At 46.7% G+C, this 23300-nt stretch overlaps 1 protein-coding gene across 13 annotated transcripts in view; it reads right to left on the reverse strand.

The window, feature by feature from the left end:
- Positions 1-12110: 12110 nt before the first annotated feature.
- Positions 12111-23300, reverse strand: part of TJP1 (tight junction protein 1) — a 195550-nt gene continuing 184360 nt past the window's right edge. For 5 of the 13 annotated variants that reach the window (XM_074318104.2, XM_074318110.2, XM_074318111.2 and 2 more), the window contains 5 exons: positions 21899-22062; positions 19236-19713; positions 17469-17686; positions 16223-16366; positions 12111-13647 (listed from right to left, as the gene is read on the reverse strand). In XM_074318104.2, the coding sequence (XP_074174205.2) occupies positions 13553-13647; positions 16223-16366; positions 17469-17686; positions 19236-19713; positions 21899-22062 (1099 nt within the window). In that variant the 3' untranslated portion in view covers positions 12111-13552. The remainder of the gene's footprint in view (positions 13648-16222; positions 16367-17468; positions 17687-19235; positions 19714-21898; positions 22063-23300) is intronic. The other 8 variants (XM_074318108.2, XM_074318113.2, XM_074318115.2 and 5 more) reach the window with 6 other exon arrangements.

A 23300-nucleotide genomic window follows, 5' to 3' on the forward strand; every position in this document is an offset into this window, starting at 1 on the left:
GAACCTCTGCTCCACTTGTGCCCTCTGCCGGGAAAGCCCTTCCCTGAGTACATACCTTCCTTGATTTCTGTCACTTCTGGCCACCAGTGGCTTAAACAACAGGCTGATTCTGTCCCCGTTCTGGAGCCACAAGTCCAAAGTCAAGGTGTTGGCCAGTTCCTGCTCTCTCTGCAGCTCTAGGGAAGACTGTGCACGCCCTTCACTTCTGGGGGTTCCTGGCGATCCATCCTGTTCCTCGGCTTGCAGACGCGTCACCCCCATCTCTGCCTCCACTGTCACCTGGAGTTCTTCCTGTGTCTGTGACTCTCCTGTTCTTATAAGGACACTAGTCGTGATGGATGAGGGTCCCCCCTAATCCAGCACAACCTCATCTTAATGTGATGATATCTACAAAGACCCTATTCTCAAATAAAGTCACATTTGCAGGTACCGGGGGTGAAATTTTCATGATACCCTTTAAAGGGACACAAGTCAACACATAACTATACCCTGTCTGTGCACAATCTGTTTTCTCCGTCACCTTGGCCTCTGATTTCTCCCCATGGCATTTTCTATCTAAAAATAGGCATGTGGCTGTCCCAAAAAAGGATAATAGCAGCTGCCAAAATCAGACACTCCCCACCCATTCTCCTGAACTATTCAGATGTGTAACGAGAGGAAACAAACCGCCCACTGCTCCTGTCCTAGGTGGAGAAAGAAAAGAGCTAAAAAATACGGGGCTGGCTGAAGCAAGATTGCACCATCCAAGCCGGAGAAAAAGGGTGTCGTTTGTTAAAGAAACTGCCCTTCACTCTGGCAACAGAAGAGGGAGCAATTGATCCATAAAACCAAGTCAGCCAGCGAACCCCTCTCAGCCCCCACGGCATCTAACTTCTGCTTTTGGTGGTTCAGGGGAAAACGCGACATGAATAAAGCAGAACAACAGCACAGGGAAGCTAACCGCCATACAAAGTTACAATCAGAATAAAGCAGAAAATGAGAACCAAAACTTTGGGCCACTGCGGAACACAGCGTGGCAGTTCCTTGAAAAATTAAACACAGAATTAGCATAAGATCCAGCAATTTTGCTTCTAGGGGTACGCCCAAGACAAATGAAAACACACATCCACACAAAAACGTGTACATGGATGTTCACAGCAGTATTGTTTTATAAGAGCCCCAAAGTGGAAACAACTCAGAGGCCCATTAACTGACGAATGCATAAACAAAATGCATGATTCCACTGGCATGCAATGTCCAGAAGAAAGAAACAAATCCACAGAGATGATTAGTAGGTTACTGATTGTCAGGGGCTGGGCAGGAGGGAGAATGCGAGTGACCGTAACGGGTACAGGTTTATTCTGAGGTGGTGAAAATTTTCTGGAATTCATCAACTCTGTGAATACACAAAAAAAACACTGAAAAGTAGACCTTAAAAATAAGTTCTGTGATATGTGAATAAGAAAATACACTGAAGATAATTTTTACACACACACACACACACACACACACACACACACGGCACAAAACCCCACTCCAGCTCTGAGGTGACGCCTCTGGGTTCCAAACCCACTTCTTTCTGCTTTATGATGAAACCATTCTGGACATGATGCAGAAAAGAAAAAGGATTAACTTGTAATTTCTATGACACTTTATACAGTGGGTGGGTCAAGTACTAACTTCACTAACGTTTTATCCTTTACATTTCCATGAACCCAAAATCTTAAATCTATTTTTGCCCCAGTAATTTAATGTCTAGGAATTAATCTCAAGAATGTATAGAAGACACACTTTCATAAACTGAAAAATATTTAATGACTTAATGCGTGACGTTAGTTGAATCCTGACCTACTCACATGAAGGAATTCTACGTCGAATGCTGGTTTAGAATCATATTTAATACCAGGAAATTGTGGAAGATATGAAGTGGGGACATGTGGGTTCGTTAGCAATATGGTCATTATGGTCCCACGTTATAATGGACATAAAGAGACTCAATGGAGATACACCAAAATGTGAACTGTGTTATCTGGGGATGGGGAAGTGGATTTACAAACAAATTTTCCTTGTTTATGCTTTTACTCAATTAAACTGCATTATTTTGTACTCAGAAAAATAAGCTTAAAAAAAAGATAAAGAAATGTTACCCAGCATCTTCAGGTAGAGTCAGGCGGAAGCTGCTGGAGCCAAGACAGTTGGGGGCCAGCGTATAGGTGGGCAGGGGGACCCAGAGGTGGGGGCGCCAGGGGGTGGGAGGCGCCTGTGGCCTCTGGAGACCCCCCTGGAGGCCGTGTGTGCTGGGCACTTCCCACCCAGCAGGGCAAACTCACACACACACACACACACACATACACACAGTACACACTCACCGTCATATACACTCACACATATACACATTCTTATACACACAACCCACTTTCACATTCACACACACATGCACACGCTTCCTCACATTCAAAAACTTTTACACATACACTCATACACAAACACACACGCACACGACACTCACGCCCTTCCCCACGCTCACACCCACATGCATACACCCATGCCCCCACTCACCCATGCCCACACACCCACACTCACACCCACGCCCACGCCAGCCCCGCTCCTGCAGGAGGGGACCCACTGCTTGTCGATGGGGCTCGAAGCAGACAGGTCCCCTCCAAACGCACAGGACGTGACAGCAGCCTTGAGGGCACTTTCCTAGGATGACTTGAGGAAATCAGGTGCTTGGATGTTAACCATTTGCTCGTCCTGTGCCAGGCTTGTCTGGTTCCTTCCAGCTCCCTCAGGAAGGGACTGGACACTGCCCATGGCCCCATCTGGCTGACGGGCCAGGACGGGGGCCCCTTGTGGGTTCTCTAGCGGCTCTTAGGAAGGCTCGGAAAGTCCAGGTGGCTTCATTTCCCAAAGGGTCTTCTTTTTTCACGAGTGCTGACGTGAGTGAGCCGTGTCACTCATCCCCATCCCGCGACCGTAAAGGATACCCCGCTGTACATGGAAATCGTCTGCAGGGCGGGCAGCCGGTTCCTGGAATGCCCGTCGGGCACAGTGGTTTTGCTTACAGGGGACACTCCTGCCGTCCCACATTCACTGAGTCAGACTTGGAGGTGCCACTCCCTGCGAAGCCACATCTGCTCCGCTGTCACGGGAAAGGAATTCATTGTGTCTGTTATTTGTGATAAACGTGAATGAAGCGCAGATTTTGAATATCATACTTCGAAGCAATTTTAATCCAGGTTGTTAAGTTCACCTTCAAGGCAAGAGCTCCACGTGGGCCAGGGACTGCGGGGTGAGGATGGCAGTGAGATCTGGGAGGGGAGAGGGGACTTCGGTGACAGGGAAAGGGGACCCAAGTCCCCAGACAGAGCTGAGCCCTCTCTGCTAGAAGCGCAGTGGCCCTGGAGCAGGACGTGGGAAGGATCTAGTTGGGGGAGGACAGAGTGGGGGTTCCAGCATCCACTCCCAAGCCTGGGCCAGTTTGGGGAAGACCTTGAGTCCCTGAGTTGGAGGGACAAGTCACCGGAAGATTCAGGCCTTCGTGGGGAGTCGGTATTTGTGGACACAGGACAGGACTTCGAGACTGAGTATGGAGTGGGGTTTACTCATTCAAGGCTCTTTGTGGCTTCCGCGACAATAAACGCCAAACTGAATGACCACACTCCGAAGAGGATTTGTTGGGGCCTGAGGTTCACAGGACTGGGGAGGTCTCTCTTAGAAAATGAACACAAAATAAAGGTATGGAAAGCTCTAAGGCCCCTGTCGGGCCTGTGGGAAGGGTCTCCCTGCACAGAGGATGCCCGAGCCTCCTGCCCAGGGGAGGCCCCCGTGTGAAGCCCGTTCTCCATTTCTCAGCCAGGCGACACTGGTTTGCTCTGCTGTTCAACTCATTGTTCCTCTGGGTTCCAATGGGCTGCATCTGGGCCTCTAGTGCGAAGACAAACCTTGTGACCTAAAGACTGGCTCCAGACCTGGGCCCACTCACTCCCCTGGGGTCCTCCTGGCTGCTGGGGCAGGTGATCCCAGACAGCCCCCCAGCTTCAGCAGTCAGGAGGCTGGGGTCCCCCTTCAGGGGCAGCACTCGGTGTCCCCAAGGAGCCCCACCTTCCTCGAATCCCACCCACAGCACCCCCCATGGCTTCGCAAGGGGACTTCACTGCAGGGGGTCTGACCCTGGGTTTCTGCAGCCCCCAAAACAGCATCTGCGACTTTTTCCTTCAAGGTCTTGCTTTTTTGAGGAAGCTGGTCACCTGCTCTTCAAAAGGGTTCCTGACCCACCCATAAGGTGGAAAGATTTCCAGGTGAAAAATTCAAAACACTGAGGCATTCCTTTTTCCTTCTTAAAAATCAAATATGGGAAATTCCTGTTGTCCAGACTGACTGGACCAGAGTTTTCTGGCGACTTGAGCACTGAGGTTAATTACAAGTACCACACACGTGGCCCGTGGGTGCCGTTTTGTGAGGGCCTATCACCGAGTGGAAACTCGCTCTGTGCTGGCTGAGTTTGGGATGGGGTGACCTGCAAGCATGTCCCCTTTCCCGGGACCTGGGGACCAGGTCCTATTGCTGTGCACGTATTCAGGGAAGTCCAGCTGTGACCATCTGCTCTAATGGAATCTGGAAAAATGAGCATTCACGGCCTGTCCCCTAAGCCCCTGCAGGTCAGACAGGAGGCTCACTTAGGAAATGGGGGCCCTGCCAGCCTTCTTGGCTGTGTGAGGCCCTCCCTGGCCCTCGGAGGCACCCCTGAGCAGCTGGCATGTCAGCTCTGGGCAAAAAACGGGGGGTTAAGAGAGAGACCAACCCTGGGCGCCTGGTGACAGTAGGCAATGTGTGTGATGCACCCGAAGGGGCCAGGAAACCCCTTTTCCCACCAGGCTGCTGCCCCCACCCAGGCTCAGCAAACACTCCACTGTTCTCCTGTTGACCTGAGCAGTTTTAATCAGATTGGTCTTTAAGTCCCGGAAAGACAAACTGCCTTGTGGGATTAAACATTTTGAGGACTGGAAGGGAGAACAAAAGACAGGACAGTTTTCCCTCTCAGCACATAAATATATGTAACCCTTTCAAATGAAACACAGAAAAAGAGAAAGGGAGGGAGGACAAGAGGGACGGGGGTGGGACGAGCGTCTTAACCCAGACCTGTCTATCTTCCCTTTGTGGACGAGTAAGGAGCCACACACTCAGCCTGATAAGCTCAGGGGAGGCCCTACAAACGCAGAGACAAAGGAACCACATAGGAAGGTCTGAACATAAACATTCCTACGTTTTGGTCAGGATGGCAGAGCAGGTTGCTGTGCTCGCCTCCTCCCACAACCGCCTCAGAATTACAACTGAACTACAGAACCATCACCACTGAGCACCGCCTGAGGTCTAGCGCAACGGAAGCCCCAGACTCCGACACACAGAGGCAGCCACCTGGGCACGGCAGGAGGGGCGGACGCAGGACAGGTTGGTCCCACTCCCGCATGCGGCAGTTAAAAATCCTGAGGGACATCTCAGCCGTGGAGGCCCCCATGAGGAGCAAGGGGTTCCAGTCCCTCTCCAGCCCAGGGTTCCAATGCTGAGGAAAGAAGTCCCCACAACTTCTGGTTGTGAAAACCACAGGGACGGTGGCTGAGTGACACAGAGGGCGGCTGGAGTCCCAGGCGCTCCTCTTACAAGGCCCACACATGGACTCACTCGCTCTGAGCTCCAGCGCTGGATGAGCAGCTCGAAAGGCACCAGGGACACACAAGGAGAACTGAGGTGTCTGGCTTCAGAGAGGGATGCAGGGGCAGCTATGTTTGGGCAGGCGCCATTTTGTTCCTTTGTTGGGCCCTGCCCCGCCCCGTGTGCAGACGGAGGGATGGACGCACGCACGCACGCACGCACGCACGCACACAGACGCTGTGTCCGAGTCTCCATCAACCTGGCCGACACCATTAGCTCCGCCCTCATAATTTTCTGAGACCCCGCCCACCCAACTAGCAGGCCCACCCAAGCTACGGACATTGGCTTTTCGGTACAAAGAACCTGTCTTCGCTTATGCTGCCGGCTTTCCTAAAATCTCTCAAAGGTCCACAAATACCAAACAAGCAGTATCTGGCCTTGGCGGTGTCCTGTGCCTCTGGCTGAGCAGCCCCAATGCTGGCACTAGCAGCAGTCAGCCTCATTTCCCGGCTTGGCCTCTCAAGGCACCTCCAAGCCCAGGGTGGGTGGCAGCCACCTGTGGACTGCTTTCTGGCTCATGCCAGGTGGCCCTGGGCAGGGAATGGGCTGCAGCTGAACCTGGCCTGCAGTGAGGTCCTTCCCAGGAGGCCCCAAGACACGCACGCCCAGTGGCAGCTTCGGACCGAGCCAGAGCATTGCCGGGCTGCCTCCAAGGACAACACACCCCAAGGGCAGCCTAGGCAGGCACCAGCCCTGCTAAAATGCATCCTGCTCTGTAGGGTCTGGTCTGCCCCTACACAACAGCTTCTCCACTGTGGTCATGGCCAGTCCTCACAACCAGTCAGCCTGAGGGTCAATCCCTCCCATTGACATGTGAACAAAAACCAAGGCTCAACTACAACAGGAGGGCACACACAACCCACACAAGGGACACACCTGTAGCACCCCGCTCAGGTGACCAGGGAGCCTGAGCCACTGGGCCCCACAGGACACCTACTACATAGGGCCATTCTACTAAGACTCAGAGACATAGCAGCCCTACCTAATACACAGAAACAAACACAGGGAGGCAGCCAAAACGGGAGACAAAGAAACATGTCCCAAATAAAAGATCAGAACAAAACTCCAGAAAAACAACTAAACAAAATGGAGACAAGCAACCTACCAGAAGATGAGTTCCAAACACTAGTTGGTTGTAAGGATGCTCAATGAGCTCAGTGAGAACCTCAACAAAGAGATAGGAAACATAAAAATGGAGACAGAAACCATTAAAAAAAAATCAGAAATGAAGAATACAATAACTGAAATACATTAGAGGGAATCAACAGATGAAACAGAGGATCGAATCAGCCATTTAGAATTTAAGGTAGCAGAAAACACCCAATCTGAACAGGAAAAAGAAAAAAGAATTTAAAAAAAAATGAGGATAGTTCAAGAGGCCTCTGGGACATCAAGTTTACCAAAATTTGTGCTATAGGGGTACCAGAAGAAGAGAGCACGCAAGGAATTAAAAACCTACTTGAAGAAATAATTATGAAAAACTTCCCTAACCTGGCTAAGGAAATAGACATACAAGCCCAGGAAGCACAGAGAGTGGCAAAGATGAACCCAAACAGGCCACACCAAGACATGTCAGAATTAAAACGCCAAAGGTTAAAAACAAAGAGAGACTCTTAAAAGCAGCAGGAGAAAAGCAGTTACCCAAAAGGTTGCCCCCATAAGACCATCAGCTGATTTCCTCAACAGAAACTTTGCAGGGCAGAAGGGATTGACAGGAAATATTCAAAGTGATGAAAAGCAAGGACCTACAACCAAGATCAATCTACCCAGCAAAGCTATCATTTAGAATTGAAGGACAGATAAAGAACTTCCCAGACAAGAAAAAGCTAAAGGAGTTCATCACTATCAAATAGTATTACAAGAAATCTTAGAGGAACTTCTTAAAAAAAAAAGATAAAACATGAATAAAATGGCAATAACTGCATATCTATCAATGACTACTTTAAATGTAAATGGATTAAATACTCAAATCAAAAGGTAGGGTGGCTTACTGGATAAGAAAATAAACAAAGCCCTTAGATATGCTGCCTACAAGAGACAGCACTTCAGATTGAAAGGCACACACAGACTGAAAGGGATGGAAGAATTTCATGAAAATAGTAATGGAAGAAAACAAACAAACCTGGGGTAGCAATATTTATACCAGACAAAATAGACTTTAAAACAAAGGCTGTAACAAGAGACAAAGAAGGACCCAGTAATCCCACTCCTAGGTATTTATCCGAAGAAACCCAAAACGCTACTTCGAGGGGACGTGTGTGTCCATGTTTGTTGCAGCATTGTTTACAGTAGCCAAGACAGCAACCTAAGGGTTCATCAATAGATCAATGAAGAGGTAGTACATAAACATAATGGAGTATTATTCAGCCATAAAAAAGAAAGAAATCTGCCATTTGCAACCACATGGATGGATCTAGAGCGTATTGTGCTGAGTGAAGTCAGAGAAAAACAAATACCATATGTTCTCTTACCGTGTTCCCCCAAAAATAAGACCTAACCAGACACTTAGCTCTAATGCGTCTTTTGGAGCAAAAATGTGAGACCTGGTCTTATTTTACCATAAGACCCGGAATATATTATATTATGTAAGACCGGGTCTTACATTAATTTTTGCTCCAAAAGACACATTAGAGCTGATGGTCCAGCTAGGTCTTATTTTCGGGAAAACACGTTGTTGTGGAATCTAAAGAATAAGTGAACTAAATAGAAACAAACTCATAGATAACAGACAACATTTTGATGAGTGCCGGATGGGACGGGGGTTAGTGGATGGGTGAAAAAGGTGGATGGATTAAGTACAAATTGGTTAACAAAATAGTCACAGGGATGTGAGGCATAACACAGGGAATATAGTCAATAATACTGTAATAACTATGGATGGTGCCAAGTGGATACTAGACTTATTGACTTATTCGTAAGTTATATTTGTATGACTAACCACTATGTTGTATACTTGAACTAATACATTGTATGTCAACTGAAAAAAAATTTGAAAAAATTTTATTAAAAATTCCAAACAAAAAGGTCATGACGGGTAGTCAGGTACTAGGCCTGTAGCTTCCTTGACAAAGGTCTATAGTCAACTTACATGAGGCTGTCTATTTGTCTTTCTGCATCTAAGATAATATAACTTCGAAATGTCAGAGTAATCTCATTTTCCAGACCCCTCACAGCATTGTCTTACTTCCCGGCAATTGCTATCAGTTCGGCTCAAATAAGCTCATAGAAATTCTCTACAGGTACCCCTTCCTTGTGCCTCCTGCCCCCTTCTCACCCTCCCAGAATGCCCCCAATGGCGGCCTCCTTCCGGGCCAATCCCCCTCTTACTGGCTTCGTCTCACCCAGCCTCCAACCTAGTCCTTCACTAGCTGGAGGCCTGTTGTGTGTCCTCTGCATTCACCTAACCCCTCCAGTCACACGTCAAACACCATCGGTCTGCAAGATGCCCAAACCACTATCTCCACCTGGCGTCACCCAGCCCTCTCTGGAGGTTTGGGGGGCCTCTGTGCACCTGACTCATGTTGCAGTCCAGCTCCCTCAGTGGGGCTCCAGGGTGTATTTCCCAGAAGCCCTCGGCAACTCCGACGCCCACTGTCCTGTCCATTCCCTCCTGTCGGCCCACCTCCCACCAGCCCCCTACCCCGGAACCTGCGCATCTCCCAGCTCTGCTCCCTCACTACTGAGTCCTGTGGGTTCTGCCCCCCGTGTCTTCCTGAGCTGTCCTCCATCCTCTCCCAGGTGTGCCCCCACTTCTCTGGTCACTCAGAACCAACACTGCAAAGGGAGAGTGGGGACAAAGGCTCATCCGTTACTTCACACACATCTCACAAGCATTCTGGTTGTGTCAGCTTGCAGCTGACTGCTCACCCACGCCCTGGAGGAAAGCAGCTCTGGGCAGCACCCTGTAAAGCCGTTTCTACAAAGTAGGATCGGAGCACACAGTTTCACATGCTTCATTTTGAGTTAGAAATTCTCCAAGTTTTAGACTTTCTTTGCGACTTCGGAGAAACACTCAATTGTCTACAGCTTGAGCAAACTGCTCCTTCACTGTCAAGTGTTCTGAAAGGAAAGCACACTGAGAAGTAACTGAATCAGAAATGCCATTAACTGGGCTTACTTACACTGTGACCACATTTATGAGGACAACACGGTTGTCACTTTGCCCACGAAAATGAGTGTTCCCAGCACTCCTTCTGGGAAGCATGGTTCAGGAACAGACTGCCGTGAGCCTCTGGGTAGTTGGCAGCCTGTGTCCAGAGCTGGACCACCCGTGAGCAGACCTCTGGCCTGCATTTCTGCAGACACGGGGCGTGGGTTCCATCCCAGCCAGTGGTTTTCACACACCAGTTGAGACAAACAGCAAACACTTTGCTCCCCATCTGCTGCCACATCCCTTGCTGGCCACCTATATCGCCGAGTCCAGGTGGCTGTCTAGGTCTGCGTCTGTCCCCTGGACTCACCTCCATTTGTACAGAGCCTGGTTGGTGCCTATCGCACCGAATGAAAATTTGCTAAGAAGCCAAAAGGAGGACGTGACCCAAGGAACACCAGCGGACATTCACTAGATTGTCTATCACGAGAACACTAGCCATGCTCGCGCTGTACCAGGCTCAGCGGTGCGGGAAGATGGTCTGAGAGAACAGAAATGCCCGTGTTTCTGTAAACGTGAAAAAGCCCCAGGTGGATGAACCTTGCCCGGCGTTCATGCCATGTAGTAAAAGCAGGTAGGTGGGTACAAACAACGGACTCACAGAATTAAGTTCCTTTCACTCACTAATCGCTTTATATAGAAACCCAGTCTCAGGTAGGCCTCATGTCTGTGGGTCTGTGTTCACAATGACACATTTAAAACAGAACAGACTAAATGGAACTCAACACATATCTCACACTCTATATAAAATATTAACTTAAAATGGATCACATACATGGAAAACCTAAAACTAAAAAACTGAAATGCAGGAGGGAAATCTGTGTATTCTGGGTTAGGCAAAGATTTCTCAGCTACAACACTAAAAGCACCATCTATAAAAGAACAAACTAATAAACTGGCCCTCATCCAAATTAGTAACCCATGCTGTAAAGACACTGTTAAGAGAATGAAAAAACTGCAAGAAAATACTTTCAACTCACATACCTGACGATGGACGTGCATCCAGATGAGATGAAAAACTCTCAGAACAGTAAGAAAACCCAACTTCAAAGAAATGGAAGATTTGAATAGAGACCTCACCAAAGACGCCATACGCATGGCAAATGAACGAAAAGGTGCTTCACACCACTCGTCACTGCAGAGATGCCAATCAAAACCGCAGTGCCAGCGCCTGTGGTTTCTGCCAAGACTGAAATCCCCGTGACAGCAAGCTGGTGAGGACGCAGAGAACGCCCCCGTTCGCAGCTGCGTGGCAAACTGGCTGGCAGTGTGTTACCAAGTCAACGTGTACTTCCCGTAGGAACCAGAGATCCCACTCCTAGGGATTCAATCAGGAGAAACGAAAACCTACGTTCGCACAAAGCCTGTACACGAATGTTCACAGCAGCTTTTTTCATGATCTCCAAAACCTGGAGACAAACCCCAAAGTTCCTCAGCTGAGGCCTGGAGAAAGCAAGCGTGGCGCAGGCACGCCGGGAACACTGCTCCAGGAGTCGGCGGCCACTTGCTGAGGCGCCCCACGCTTTCTGCCAAGTGCGAGAAGCCAGAAGCAAAGGCTCTGTACTCTGTGAGTCCGCTTCTGTGACACTTGGGACAGGAGAGATCACTGCCTGCCGTGGCCTGGCAGAAGGGCTGAGTATGATGGGGTACATTGGAATTTTTTGGGGGATGATGAACTGTTCTCCATAGTAATGATGGTAATGGTTATAAGACTATGTGTTTGTCAAACTTTAGAGAACTAGACATTAGAATGGATGTTTACTGTATGTAGATTATACCTTAATAAAAAAAAATGTAATAAATACAATAGACTAATCTACACATATGTTCACTTCATAGCAACAACTGAAATGTCAATTGGGGTGGTGGTTACATAAATATGGCAATCGATGGAGTATCTGTAACCATTAAAAATCATTTTCTTCCCTCAAATGCAGTGACGTGAGAAAAAGCCCATGTTATGTTTTGGGGCAAAAGTAGGCTACAAAACTATATACGAATTGGCTCTAAGGAACACAAACACACACATCAATACACACGTGTTTCAAGAGACAGTGTGAAGACAGCCGTCCATTCTCCAGGCCGTCCGCCCCCATGCCGCTGTCAGTGCTCATCCACAGGCCCATGGCCACGGGACACACTGGAGGAGTGCCACCAGGCCAGACATGGCAGCAGGGGACTGGGTGACAAGCACAGTGTGCGGGATTTGAAAACAGGATTGCAAGGTGCACGAAACTGGAAACACTGGGAAAACAGACCAAGCCAGCACTTTATTTTAAAAACTTTTATTCTGCAGGTTTAGAAATTTGAGATTTTTTAATAACCGCAAGAGAAATCCAGTCACACCTAATGATTAACAGAATGTAGTGGTGTATTATCCAAGCAGAAATCGTGCTGATGTGCCATAATAAATTGTCTATTAGTAAAAAAATACACTTTAGGGCACAGCATTGTATCACAAATTACAGTAGGGATATTTTGCAAGAATTTAATCAAACTAGAGAATTCTGAGTAACTTTATCTTTTAAATGCAGCACTTAAAAATGTAACAACTCTGTGCATTCTTTTTCTTAAAAAAATGACCTTGTGTGTGTCATAGAAATGCTGCTTTATTGCTGCAGAGGTCAGAGCTCAAGGCTCAAGAGGTACAGGAGAGAATACAAAGGTAGCCTTAAGAAACTTGGTTTTGTTTATGTATAAAAAAGGTAAAGTTTATAAAAGTTAATTTACAAACCGAGAACAAAAGTGGTATGCACGCGTTATGTACAAGCATCCTTAAAACATCAAAAATTTTAAATGCAGAGCCAAAAAAACAAAACCATCACTGCCTCTTGTCACACACACACAAAAAAAAAAAAAAAAAGGAGGAAAAAAAATCCCCAAATCACACCATTATTTTCTTCTGGGTGATAATACATTTTTGAAACCGCCAAATCCACAATTTACTTTGTCTCTTTCATGATTCAGTATCTAGATGCGCACAAAAGCCATAAAAGCCCAGTAATACACAGAGAGAATGATCTAAGAATTAAAAACACGAGGATAAGGCATTGCTGCTGGTTAGTACGTCTGTGGTGATGTGGTTAATTTAGAGATCCAGAGGCCACGGAAGCAGTCTCACATGTTTTGGAGTCCTTCCCTAAAAAAAAAAGTGTTCTCATATACAATCAGTAATTGTCTTCACTTGACCCCCCCACAGCTATAAGTCCCCCCTTGCTGTACACTTCTGTTATATCCACTACACTGGTTATATAGTCCAGGTGCATTTTCAAATGTGTGCACATTACCTCATGCATAATAAAATAAATGTGTATGCCAGGCCAGGGCTACAAAAGTCTGAAACAGTGCACTTTTGAAACACTAAAACTCAAACGCACCCCCTTTACTGGCTGGTATTTTAACGGAAATCAATATGTGAAGTTAAGCAGTGACTGTAAAAAAAGTACAATAATCATTACGAAACGAAACGTCTTTGAACCTCTAGCCAATGCCACCAGTCGTCCCTGCATAAGCACGCAGCTGGCAGCACGTCTTCTGAGTGCGGTCAGGTGTGTGCTCACTAACCTTCAACAGTTCAAACAAGATATTTAATCCTAACAAATGCAGTATCAACTCTAAGAAAAGTGTAACACTTGCTAGAGTGGTGCCACTGAGATTTAGTAAGTTTAACCCAGGTTCACATTATTTGATCAAGTTCCTACATTTTCAGAATTAAAAGTGGTCAATCAGGACAGAAACACAGTTTGCTCCAACAAGGTAATTTGGATCTCCGGGAAGACACTTGTTTTGCCAGGTTTTAGGATCACCTACGAGAGAAAAAGAAGTTTACATCATTTGTAGTTGGTTCAACTGGTAGCCGTCATGCTTTGCAATCACAAGGCAAAAATACACACATACATTTAGACACAATTGTCTTGTTTCTTCTGCACAGTACACGTGTATGAAGACTCCTAAGTGCTAGACGAGTACAGGACTCGCGGGGCGATCACACTGTAAGGACAGAGCTGTCGCTCACTGTACTGTACCCCTGACACTAACAGGACTAATGCAACATTCTACACCCTCTTACTTAAAAAGAACTCTAAGTGCTGGATTTCAGTGAAGATCCACTGGAATGTGACAATTTGAAAACTGTTTCCAATTTCCCTTTTATTGTACTTCTCACATTCCTGCTTTTTTAAAAAAATGAGTAAAAGTCAGGGGACCACATGCCTGGGATGGCTCCAGTTTGCCTGAGGCCACGTAATTGGTAACAGCGCCCTTCTTTCACTTCCTGAAGTGTGGACAATAATTACGTGATCACCCACCGGAGCTGAGTGTGACAACACACTTCTCACACTCAACTACAGACCAACCAACGCAACCCTGAAAGTGGTGCAGAATCCGGTCCTAAGGACCGTCCTCCGCTTTACGAAAAGGAAAGGAAATCAGTGACACTGCCCCCGAGCTGCTCGCCTGACCCCGGCAGCAGAATCACCCGTGGAGCTGTGATAGGAGGCTGGCTGTGCGTGTGATGTGGGGCCTGCGTGTCTGAGAGTCGCAGCTGGAGCTCAGAGGACCCTGGTCGTGGACACTGAATGTGAGGAGGCTGGGACGGCTGAAGGTCTCCATGGGAGCCAAGGCACGGGGCTGTCTTCTGCTTCCCTCACAGCAGCAGCTCTCAAGCAGCCACGAGATGACTGCTCGTCCCAACTGGCATGTAGTGCAGAGACCAGGGAGGCTGCGGAACATCCCGCAATGCACAGGGCGGCCCCACAACAAAGAAGGACCTGGCCGATGTCACAGCAGGCGGCCATCCCTAAGCAGTCACTGAGCGCTGATGGGCTTGGCACTTTAAGCCACAGTGAGTGATTTAATGTCACAGACATACATGTGTGTATGCAACACTGTACACAATAAATTATTTAGGCAATGAGATCGAGTCATAACAACAACTTGGAAGTAAATTAAACAATCTCATCTTTAGGCTCAAGTGTCTTTCTAATATGCTATTTTTTGTTGGGATTAAGTCAGTAGTTGTCAAAATCTACCCCTGACTTTCTGAACAGAAATTTACGGCAGCAAAGCACTAAAGTCAGATAGCATTACACAGAGGTACATTTCTCTTCTGGGTGAATATACTCAAATTTAACACAGGAAAAAGTGGTTTCAATCTAACACAACTTATGTTCTGTGGCATAAAACTCTGGAATAACAAATGGAGAAATCATTTATGCTTCATATAATATCTGGAAAATACCACTTATACCAAGTAACTACAATAAACAGTTATTTTAAGGACCTTCATTCTCATTTGGTTTAGAGAATAATCAGAGCTCATGCTACAACCTGACTTTCAGAATACACGTTTTAAATGCAGCTTGATTAATGTTAATTAATTCAAACTAGGCTAATAAAATGTTTCTCAGTGGCAACCTTGAGGAAATAGCTTTAATATCTAGCATGTTAAAACTAATTTAGTAACTTTTCCCCAGAAAATGGGGTACTTGTGAATATCAGGAAATATATACAGAGGGTGCCAAAAAAATGTATACACATTTTAAGAAAGGAAAAAACTATTAAAACTGTAATACTCAATATATACAGAAATCAAAAGATGAATAAAAGTCATGTATATACATTTTTTTGGCTCCCCTGGTATTTACATATTATTTGTCTTGTGTAGGACTACGATGTGCTCCTGTACGCTTCACAATACGAAACTACTTCCTACTGTACTAACACTGCCCGTGCTCACGTGACTTCCCAAAACGTAACAGGACTATGAATTCTTGGTCTGTATCAGGTTCAATTAAAGTGATCTATACCCCAAATATACCAAGTTCCAACTGGTAACTGACTTAGTCACCCAAGGAAATGAGAAACTGAAAATGCATTGGAAGCTTTGAAATTATGATCGTAAGAGCAAAAAGTCATTCAAAAATAGTGTGTATAATAGAAGTGATTTAGAATTTTACATTCAGAAACCATGGCCAAGTACGGTCACAGTGGAAGGTATTTGTCTTTCAAGTTTCTCTGGTACGTATCCTTTGTAGATTGAAAACTTAAGAATAGTAACCGAGACTAGAAATTGTTCCACAGAGGAATCAAATCATTTCAGTAAGAAGGTGAAAACGCCTATGTATGTCGGAGAGTATCAGTTCTCCCATTGACTCTTAAATCTTTTGACAGAACGAATAATTCTGTCGAACCCCAAGGAATAGCCAACCTTCGGCCAAATCGTGGATGTTTAAAAGGCAAAAAGTTCTCCACCTCTCCCTATTCGTTCAAACACTGGTGACGCCTACAAGGCCACAGCAGGAGGCAGCGGTGTGCTGACCGTCAGCCCCGGGATCAGTGACAGTCCCCAAAGCCCCAAAGGACAGAGTGAAGACAGCATACCCGACGAGGAGTCGGATGATTTTAGAGCAAAAGACCAACCGTCAGGAGTCATGGACGCACAGTGTGGTAGGCGCAGCTCCACGGGCTTCAGGAACTTGAGGCCATGGGGCCCGCACATCACCAGGGGGCTCAGCAGCGTCTCACCTGCAGCCGGGAGGGCGGGGAGAGGTTAGCGGGCGGCTTCCTTCTGGCCACAGTTCTCCCCCCAGTGAGATTCTCACCACCAAATGCTCTAGTTCTCTACAGCAGCACTTAGCAAACAACACAAGCCATACATGTGGTTTTTTCTAGTAGCCACATTAAAAAAAAAAAAAAAAAAAAAAATAGGTGAAATCAATTTTAATATTTATGTAACCCAATATATCCCAAAATTAGGTCAACGTGTAATCAGTTGCAGCCAGTGTGTTGTATTTTACACTTCCAGCCCATTTCAACCAAAAACGGCCACTTCCCAAGTGCCAACATGTAGCTGGAACCGCATGTAGCTGGAGCTACAGCAGTTGGTCACAGGGCCCATTTGAATGAAGGTCCATTCAAATGTCCTTTGTAAAAATGCTACGTGTATCTTGTTTTTAATACACACTTGCTTTAAGGGATTCCTCCAGCGCCAACATACGTTAGTGTTCTCACAAAATTTAAGAAAGCAAGCTAAAACGAAGTACTCAGGGACATGACGTGAGGCTGGAAGATTCTAACAGGAGTCTAACACAGCTCATCACCACATCGTCTGACGGGCCCAGGGAGGTGGGGAAACAGCACCCTGGCCGCCTTGAGGAGCTCAGAGACCGGCTCTGAACACCCGATGGGGTGTTTCACTCATCCTGCTGAGTGTTCAGTGCTAGTTCTGGGGTGGTGGGTGCCCCACGAGGCTGATGTTCCCGTCAGGGGACAGGCACAGAGCACAGCCTGACTGACGGGTGTTACCTAACCCACCTCCTCTAGGAATGGCAGGGGTGAGGTCAGCCGAGACCACCCAGCAGATAGGGTGACGATCGTGCCATGCTCACCTCTACACCTCGCAACTCCTGTCCTGCGGGGTGCCCACTGCATGCGTGCACACCTGTGTGCCCACCCGGACAGCCCTCCCCCAGTGCTCATGGGAGAGGCCCCCCTGACCAGAGGAAGGGGCTGTGGTTGGTCAGTGTGGAGGCAGAGAAGGGGTCTAGACAATCCTCTCGCCTGAGCACTGTAAGCTCACAGGGCAACAATTAAACTAAGCAGACAGACAGACAGACAGACACGTTACCTTTCTCCTTGTCTAAGGGTGGGAGGATGCTGTTGTCCCGACAGACCTTGAAGTAGATTTCCTGCTCAGTCCCCTCAGGAATGGCTCCCTGTGGGATAATTATACTAACGCCCGTCTCTATGGAACTCAGCACCCCACCGTTGCTGTTAAACACGCCTCGGGCCGTGGCCACCACAGTGTGACCGTCCTCGTCGTCATCTTCTTCCACAGCTGAGGGGCTGAGATTTCAGAAACGGGTCGTGAGTAAGTCTCCAGAACCCCACGGGTGCTGCCATTACTACTGTCATTGGCAGTTTCATCTTACTTTTCTGTCTCCATACAATCAAGAAGTTCCTTACTTGAACAAGGTACGTTTTGAGTGACAGAATTTACTCACAGGGGTAACTAAGCATATTCTTCCTGGAGAAATGATTTGTGTTTTTGAAGGTAGCTAATCAAATTGCCTTCATTGCTGATTTTTACAACCAGAACGTACAAAGTTGGATGCCTTGTTCCCCCAACTACTATCGTTCATTGACATTAAGTACATTTTAACATCCATAAAACTGGTGTTTTAAAACTGATAGCAAGTCATGCTTTAATTGGTAGCACTACCTGTGCTTCTCAGTGCTACGTGAGACAATGCTGCGTCTCACAACAGATGGCATCTCAGGCCTGACTAAACGTACCAGGTAGGTCCTACACCTCCCTAGGGTTTTAAGTGTGACACATATGGCCTTTCCTTTCTGCTCCGAGTCCCAAACAGCCCTGCTGTCAAAGGCAAGGCCTCCACAGCTCCATGAGGTAATAAAGACTCTGCATGGGAACACCCCAAACAGCCATGAAAAAAAGACAGCACATTAACTTAGCACATGAAGAATACTAAAAAGGGGGGCCGGGGAGGGGCGGTGTCAATGACTGTTCAAAATATGGAGACAGCAAGACTTCTTGAAGTCAAACTTTGCACCAGGACCATAAAGGTGAGCTGAGAGAGGGACTGACCAAATCCAAGTCTGTGCACGACGGTGCGTCAGGGGGTACGCCCACACCTGGGAGGGGGAGCCTGGCCCTCTGCCCCCCACCCCCACCCTTGGCTCTGCCTGGGAGGGCTTGCAAATGTAAGTGGGCTTGGGCGCCTGAGGGGAGCTTGCATGTGGTGTGGCCGCAGCGGGGCTGGTCAGTCCTGCTGAGTGGCGAGAGAAAGGAGCAGGTGGAGCGTGGCTCCAGATGGGCTCGCCCTGTCCCGTTGCTCAGACAGCTCACTCACACAGACTTTAAAAGGAGCTGCTGTCTTTTAACAAGCACTTGGAGGTTACTACATCTTTCTTTTTTGAACGTCATTGCTAAACAAACAGTAAACAAGGAACGCAGATGCTTGTATTTCTGAGATACTCTCCAAAGGGGCCTCGCCAGTGGAAGGTCAGAGGTTACGGGAAGCCATGGTTGGTTAAGAGCACGGGCTGAGGTCGGATGACCAGGGGCTGAATCTAGGCCCCCTCACCCTACTGTGTGGCCTTGGGCAAACTGCAATGTCACTGAGCCTCAGTTCTCAGTAAAACGGGGTAACGACAGTACCTGCCGACCCTCCCTGCCTGTCAGCTTCACTATGTCACTGACATTATCTTGTGCCTCTGGCAGGCCCTCCTACGTAACGGCAACAGCATTTTGGACAACACTGTTCAGTTTGACGTTCGAGTGAAATCTATCATTTCAAGTCCCAGATCACATAAACTACCTCAAGTTCACGTCAGCCAAACCACAAGGCCAAGGAAAAGGCACAAACCTTACCTCACGGGCACAGCTTTGGACAGTGTGCCGACATTGTTTATCTGATACTTGGGCCTATCCGCATGGATGGAGAAGGCGTCCACGCCACTGTCGGCCTCGGAAGGTTGGGCCGAGCCGTGTGCTTTCAGGAGACTTTTTGGAGACGCAGGGATCTTTGAAGACAAGTCGGGTTTGTGTGCGGTCTCACTTGGCAGAAGGTTGTGACTGAATTTAGGACTTTCAAACTTGCGTTCAAAGGGCCGAGCAGAGCTTGTGTACGGTTTTGGGGTGAAGCGATTGTAGGCAGGCGTGACTGTTTTCGGAGTCTGCTCGGTCCCATTCACTGGACCTTTATCTGGGAAGCTTTTCTGGGGGTAGAAAGTGCACTGAGCAGGGTCTTCTCGGTTCGGTGGTCTGAACGTTGCTGGCTTATGTTGAGCTGGAGGTGGGTCTGGTTTGGATACTAAAGAATTCTGAAAATCCAGTGACACTGAATTACCTGAAAAATAAACATACAGAATCCTTTTAAAAACTTCCTGAAAGAAGTTTTCAGAGCCCCTCTGAACTTGCTCCCATCTTAGCTTGCCCTGGTGCCAAAGTCCAGGCCTACTTCAGGGTTGCCACAGTCAGAGGGTGGCTCATTAACTCTGGCGGCCATGTGTGGTGCGGAGGGGCCAGGAGGTGGCTTGGACATGTGTGGTGCTATTAGTAAGTGTACCCTGCTGCCTGCGAGTCAGGGGCATGATGCTAAGGGTCTCGGCTTCCAGAGACTGGCGTTTGAGTAACTTTTCTGCAACGTCCATAACAAATTACAAACAGAAAGACATATTTGGCTGTGTTAAAAAAAAAAAAAAAAATCAGTACTACAGAATTCACCATAATTAAAGTCAAAAGAAAGGTCCCAGACTGGTAGAAGCTATTAACAGCCCGTGTAACTGATAAAGAAGTAGGATCCAAAACCTATGAAGAACTCCTATACACCCGTAAGAAAGACCATCAACCTAACAGGATGATGGGCAAAGACTAAACAGGCAAAAACGGAAGAGAAAACTAGAATGCTCAGGAACCATCCAGTAAAATACCTGACCTCACTATTAATTAGGAAAATGCAAACCTCAAACAAACGAAAAACACGAAATACCATTTCACCCCCATTAGATTAGCAAAACTTAAGTTTGGTAATGCCAAGTGCTGGCAAAAATGTGGAACAGGAATTTCCACGTACTGCTGGTGATGTAGAACAGTCCCAATTGGATTCTATGAAGTAATTAAGGAGAAAACACTATGAACGCTACACACGGTCTCGCAGAAAAGAGTCAGAGGGAACACGTCACAGCTTTCTTAGGAAACTAACATAACCTTGATTGATACCCAAACCAGACAAGGACAGTACAAGGAAAGAAAATTACGAAGCCAAATTCCTTGTGAACATAGGAATATAATTTACTACATTAAAAGAGCAAAAAATCTTACGAGCATCTTAATACATGCAGTAAAAGCATTTGATAAAATTATTTCAGCAATTTAGGAATAAAAGGCAGCTATAAAAATTCACAAAAAACCTGCAGCTAACGTTGGTCAGATGAAACATTAAATCCTTTCTCCCTGAGATGGGGAAGCAGCAAAAGATGTCTGCTTTCGTCACTTCTAATTGACATCTTACTCGAGGTCCCAGCCAGTGCCAAAAGGCAAGACAAAGAAATAAGAGGCATAGGACTGGAGAGTAAGAATTGAAACTTCCGTTCTCTGCAGACATGACAGTGTCTACAGAAAATGCTAACATGAAGTTTGTCAAGCTACAGCTACAACCTGTCTGCTTGAGACAGCCTGGACAGAGAAGTCCTGTTTGCAGTGGCAAATGTCAACAGGAGAAGGAGAAAGAAGATATATTCTTAGGAGAAAAGACACAGCTTCTTATTCTATTGTTTCGGAAGGGCCAAACAAGTAAAGGGGTGTTGGGAGGTGGAGGCAGCAGTCTCCCTTCCAGGGACTTTGAAAGGCAGAGAGATGTGAAAGCAGTTTAAAGAAAGGTGCTTTTTACCGATGGAGCGGGTGACCTGGGGGCAGAAGGCAGGACTCCGTGGAAAGGGAGAGAATGATGGAAGATGAAGAAAACAGGGAGGAGGGAGAGGAGTTGGGCCAATGGACCAGGAAGAGGTGTCAGCGTGGGTTAAGGGAAAACAGTTCTTGCTCAGAGATGAGAAGGGGAGAATGAACACAGGTGAAAATGCAGGGATACACAGCTATTAAGAGCAGTACATTGGAACGGTGTTATCCACCTGCGGAGACTGCACAGAACCTAACGTCGAGGCCGGGGGCTGAGGGCTACGTGAAACTGCAGCTTTCCTGTGTTCAGGTGTGCATGGAACAGAGCAATGATTTTTACACACCTCCATTTGAGTATTTACATTCAGATGAACTGGTACACAAATACTACTTCCAGAAACTGAGCTATGTCAATAAAACATCAAAATCTATTTAGCTAAATGGTCTGTCCAATACAATGGTCATAGTCATAAAAACAGGCAATGTACTTGTAACAAAATCCTCAGTTGTCATTGTCTCCAGACTAAAGGATTCAAAGTATTTTCACGTGAAAAGTCTTTTTGCGTAGAAACGACGAGAACTGAATTGTACGAGTATTACTCTAGTACAGCGGTCATGCCACCTTCTGCACGTCCTACCTTCACCGTGTGCTCCCTTCGCATGTGTGTGGAGGCCGAGGGACGAGCTGGACACGGGCTGAGAAGGCTGGGTGTACTGGGCGGGCAATGGAGGTGGCGGGGGTGTGGCCTGGACCGGGTCATAGCGTTTGTCGCCAAATGCATCAGCGTCAGTGGACTTTCCCCTGTGAAAAAATGAAGAAAACACCGACACCTGAAAATGGACTCACATTTACAACAAGTTCTCACTCCTCTAACTACCCCTAAATTTTTTTGAAAAAACTCGAGAAATTTCTGAATTTATTCTTATGAATTATGGATAGCTACATTCACCAGCACGAGAAATGTAAAGACAGCACAGGTACTTTAAGAAAATCAGTGAAACACCCAGAAGATGGCAACCAAAAGGCAGATGAAATTTTGGGTATACTTGTCATACTTAATTGTATTGTTTACAACTTAAGAAAGTCTTGCAAATATTTTGGAAAATATTCATTGGCCCACATCTTCCTTATATTCACTTCTGACTTCAAGCCTAAGGTACCAAGCCGTGGATTCGGGCACACTCAGAGCACCTAAAAAATGATGCCACAGCAGAGGTCAGCAAAAGTTTTTAGGCAAGGGCCAGAGAGCAAATGTTTTGGGCTTTTTGGATCATACAGTCTCGGTCACCACTATTCAAACTCTGCCCCAGAGCAGCCACAGACAACATGTAAATGAATCAATGTGGCTGGCGGTGTTCCAGCAACACCAAAAAACTGACATCATTTATTTTAAAATTTGCGTTTTTACCAGATCGATTTTTTTGTTTAACAATAGCTAGAGTAGCAAATAATGCTTAATTTTACAAGGCCCACTGAAGTCAGACAGTGCCACTCATGCTTGTTTTTACAGATTGCCAATTTTTAGTATGCAGCGCATAAACCTGTAAAATAGACCCATAATTGCAACACTGCCATCTAGACCTTTGCGGAGAGCCAAAGCAGCACTGGCTTTATGTGCACAAACAGCAACGCAGACATGCGGAATGTACTTTCACGGAAGACGTTTGCTCAAAAAGTCTCGTTTGATCATTAGTTTTAAAACTAGGCTGTTATCTGCTTGCCGGCATTTAGCCTAAGCATTGGGAGATGATGTTAAAATCTCGAAGTGCACATAATGCCAATGACAGAGAGAAACACCTGACGCAACAGCCTCACATCAATGACAGTCTTACCACTTGACGCTCCTTTTCAAGAAGTCATAGCTAGTGTAAGAGCCAAGAAATCTAGGTGATGGCAAAGCAAGCGCAATAGAAAAATGAAAGAAAATGGTCAATCTAACTATGAAATTTGCAGCAAATAGAACTCAAATGTCACTTTAAAATAGCAACCAAAAAGTACGCATCATTTCAAAGTAATTCCATCTATAAAAGAAAATGTGA

The sequence above is a fragment of the Rhinolophus sinicus genome, chromosome 13 (assembly GCF_057876585.1).
Source record: "Rhinolophus sinicus isolate RSI-liver-muscle chromosome 13, RSI-T2T, whole genome shotgun sequence".
NCBI lineage: Eukaryota > Metazoa > Chordata > Mammalia > Chiroptera > Rhinolophidae > Rhinolophus > Rhinolophus sinicus.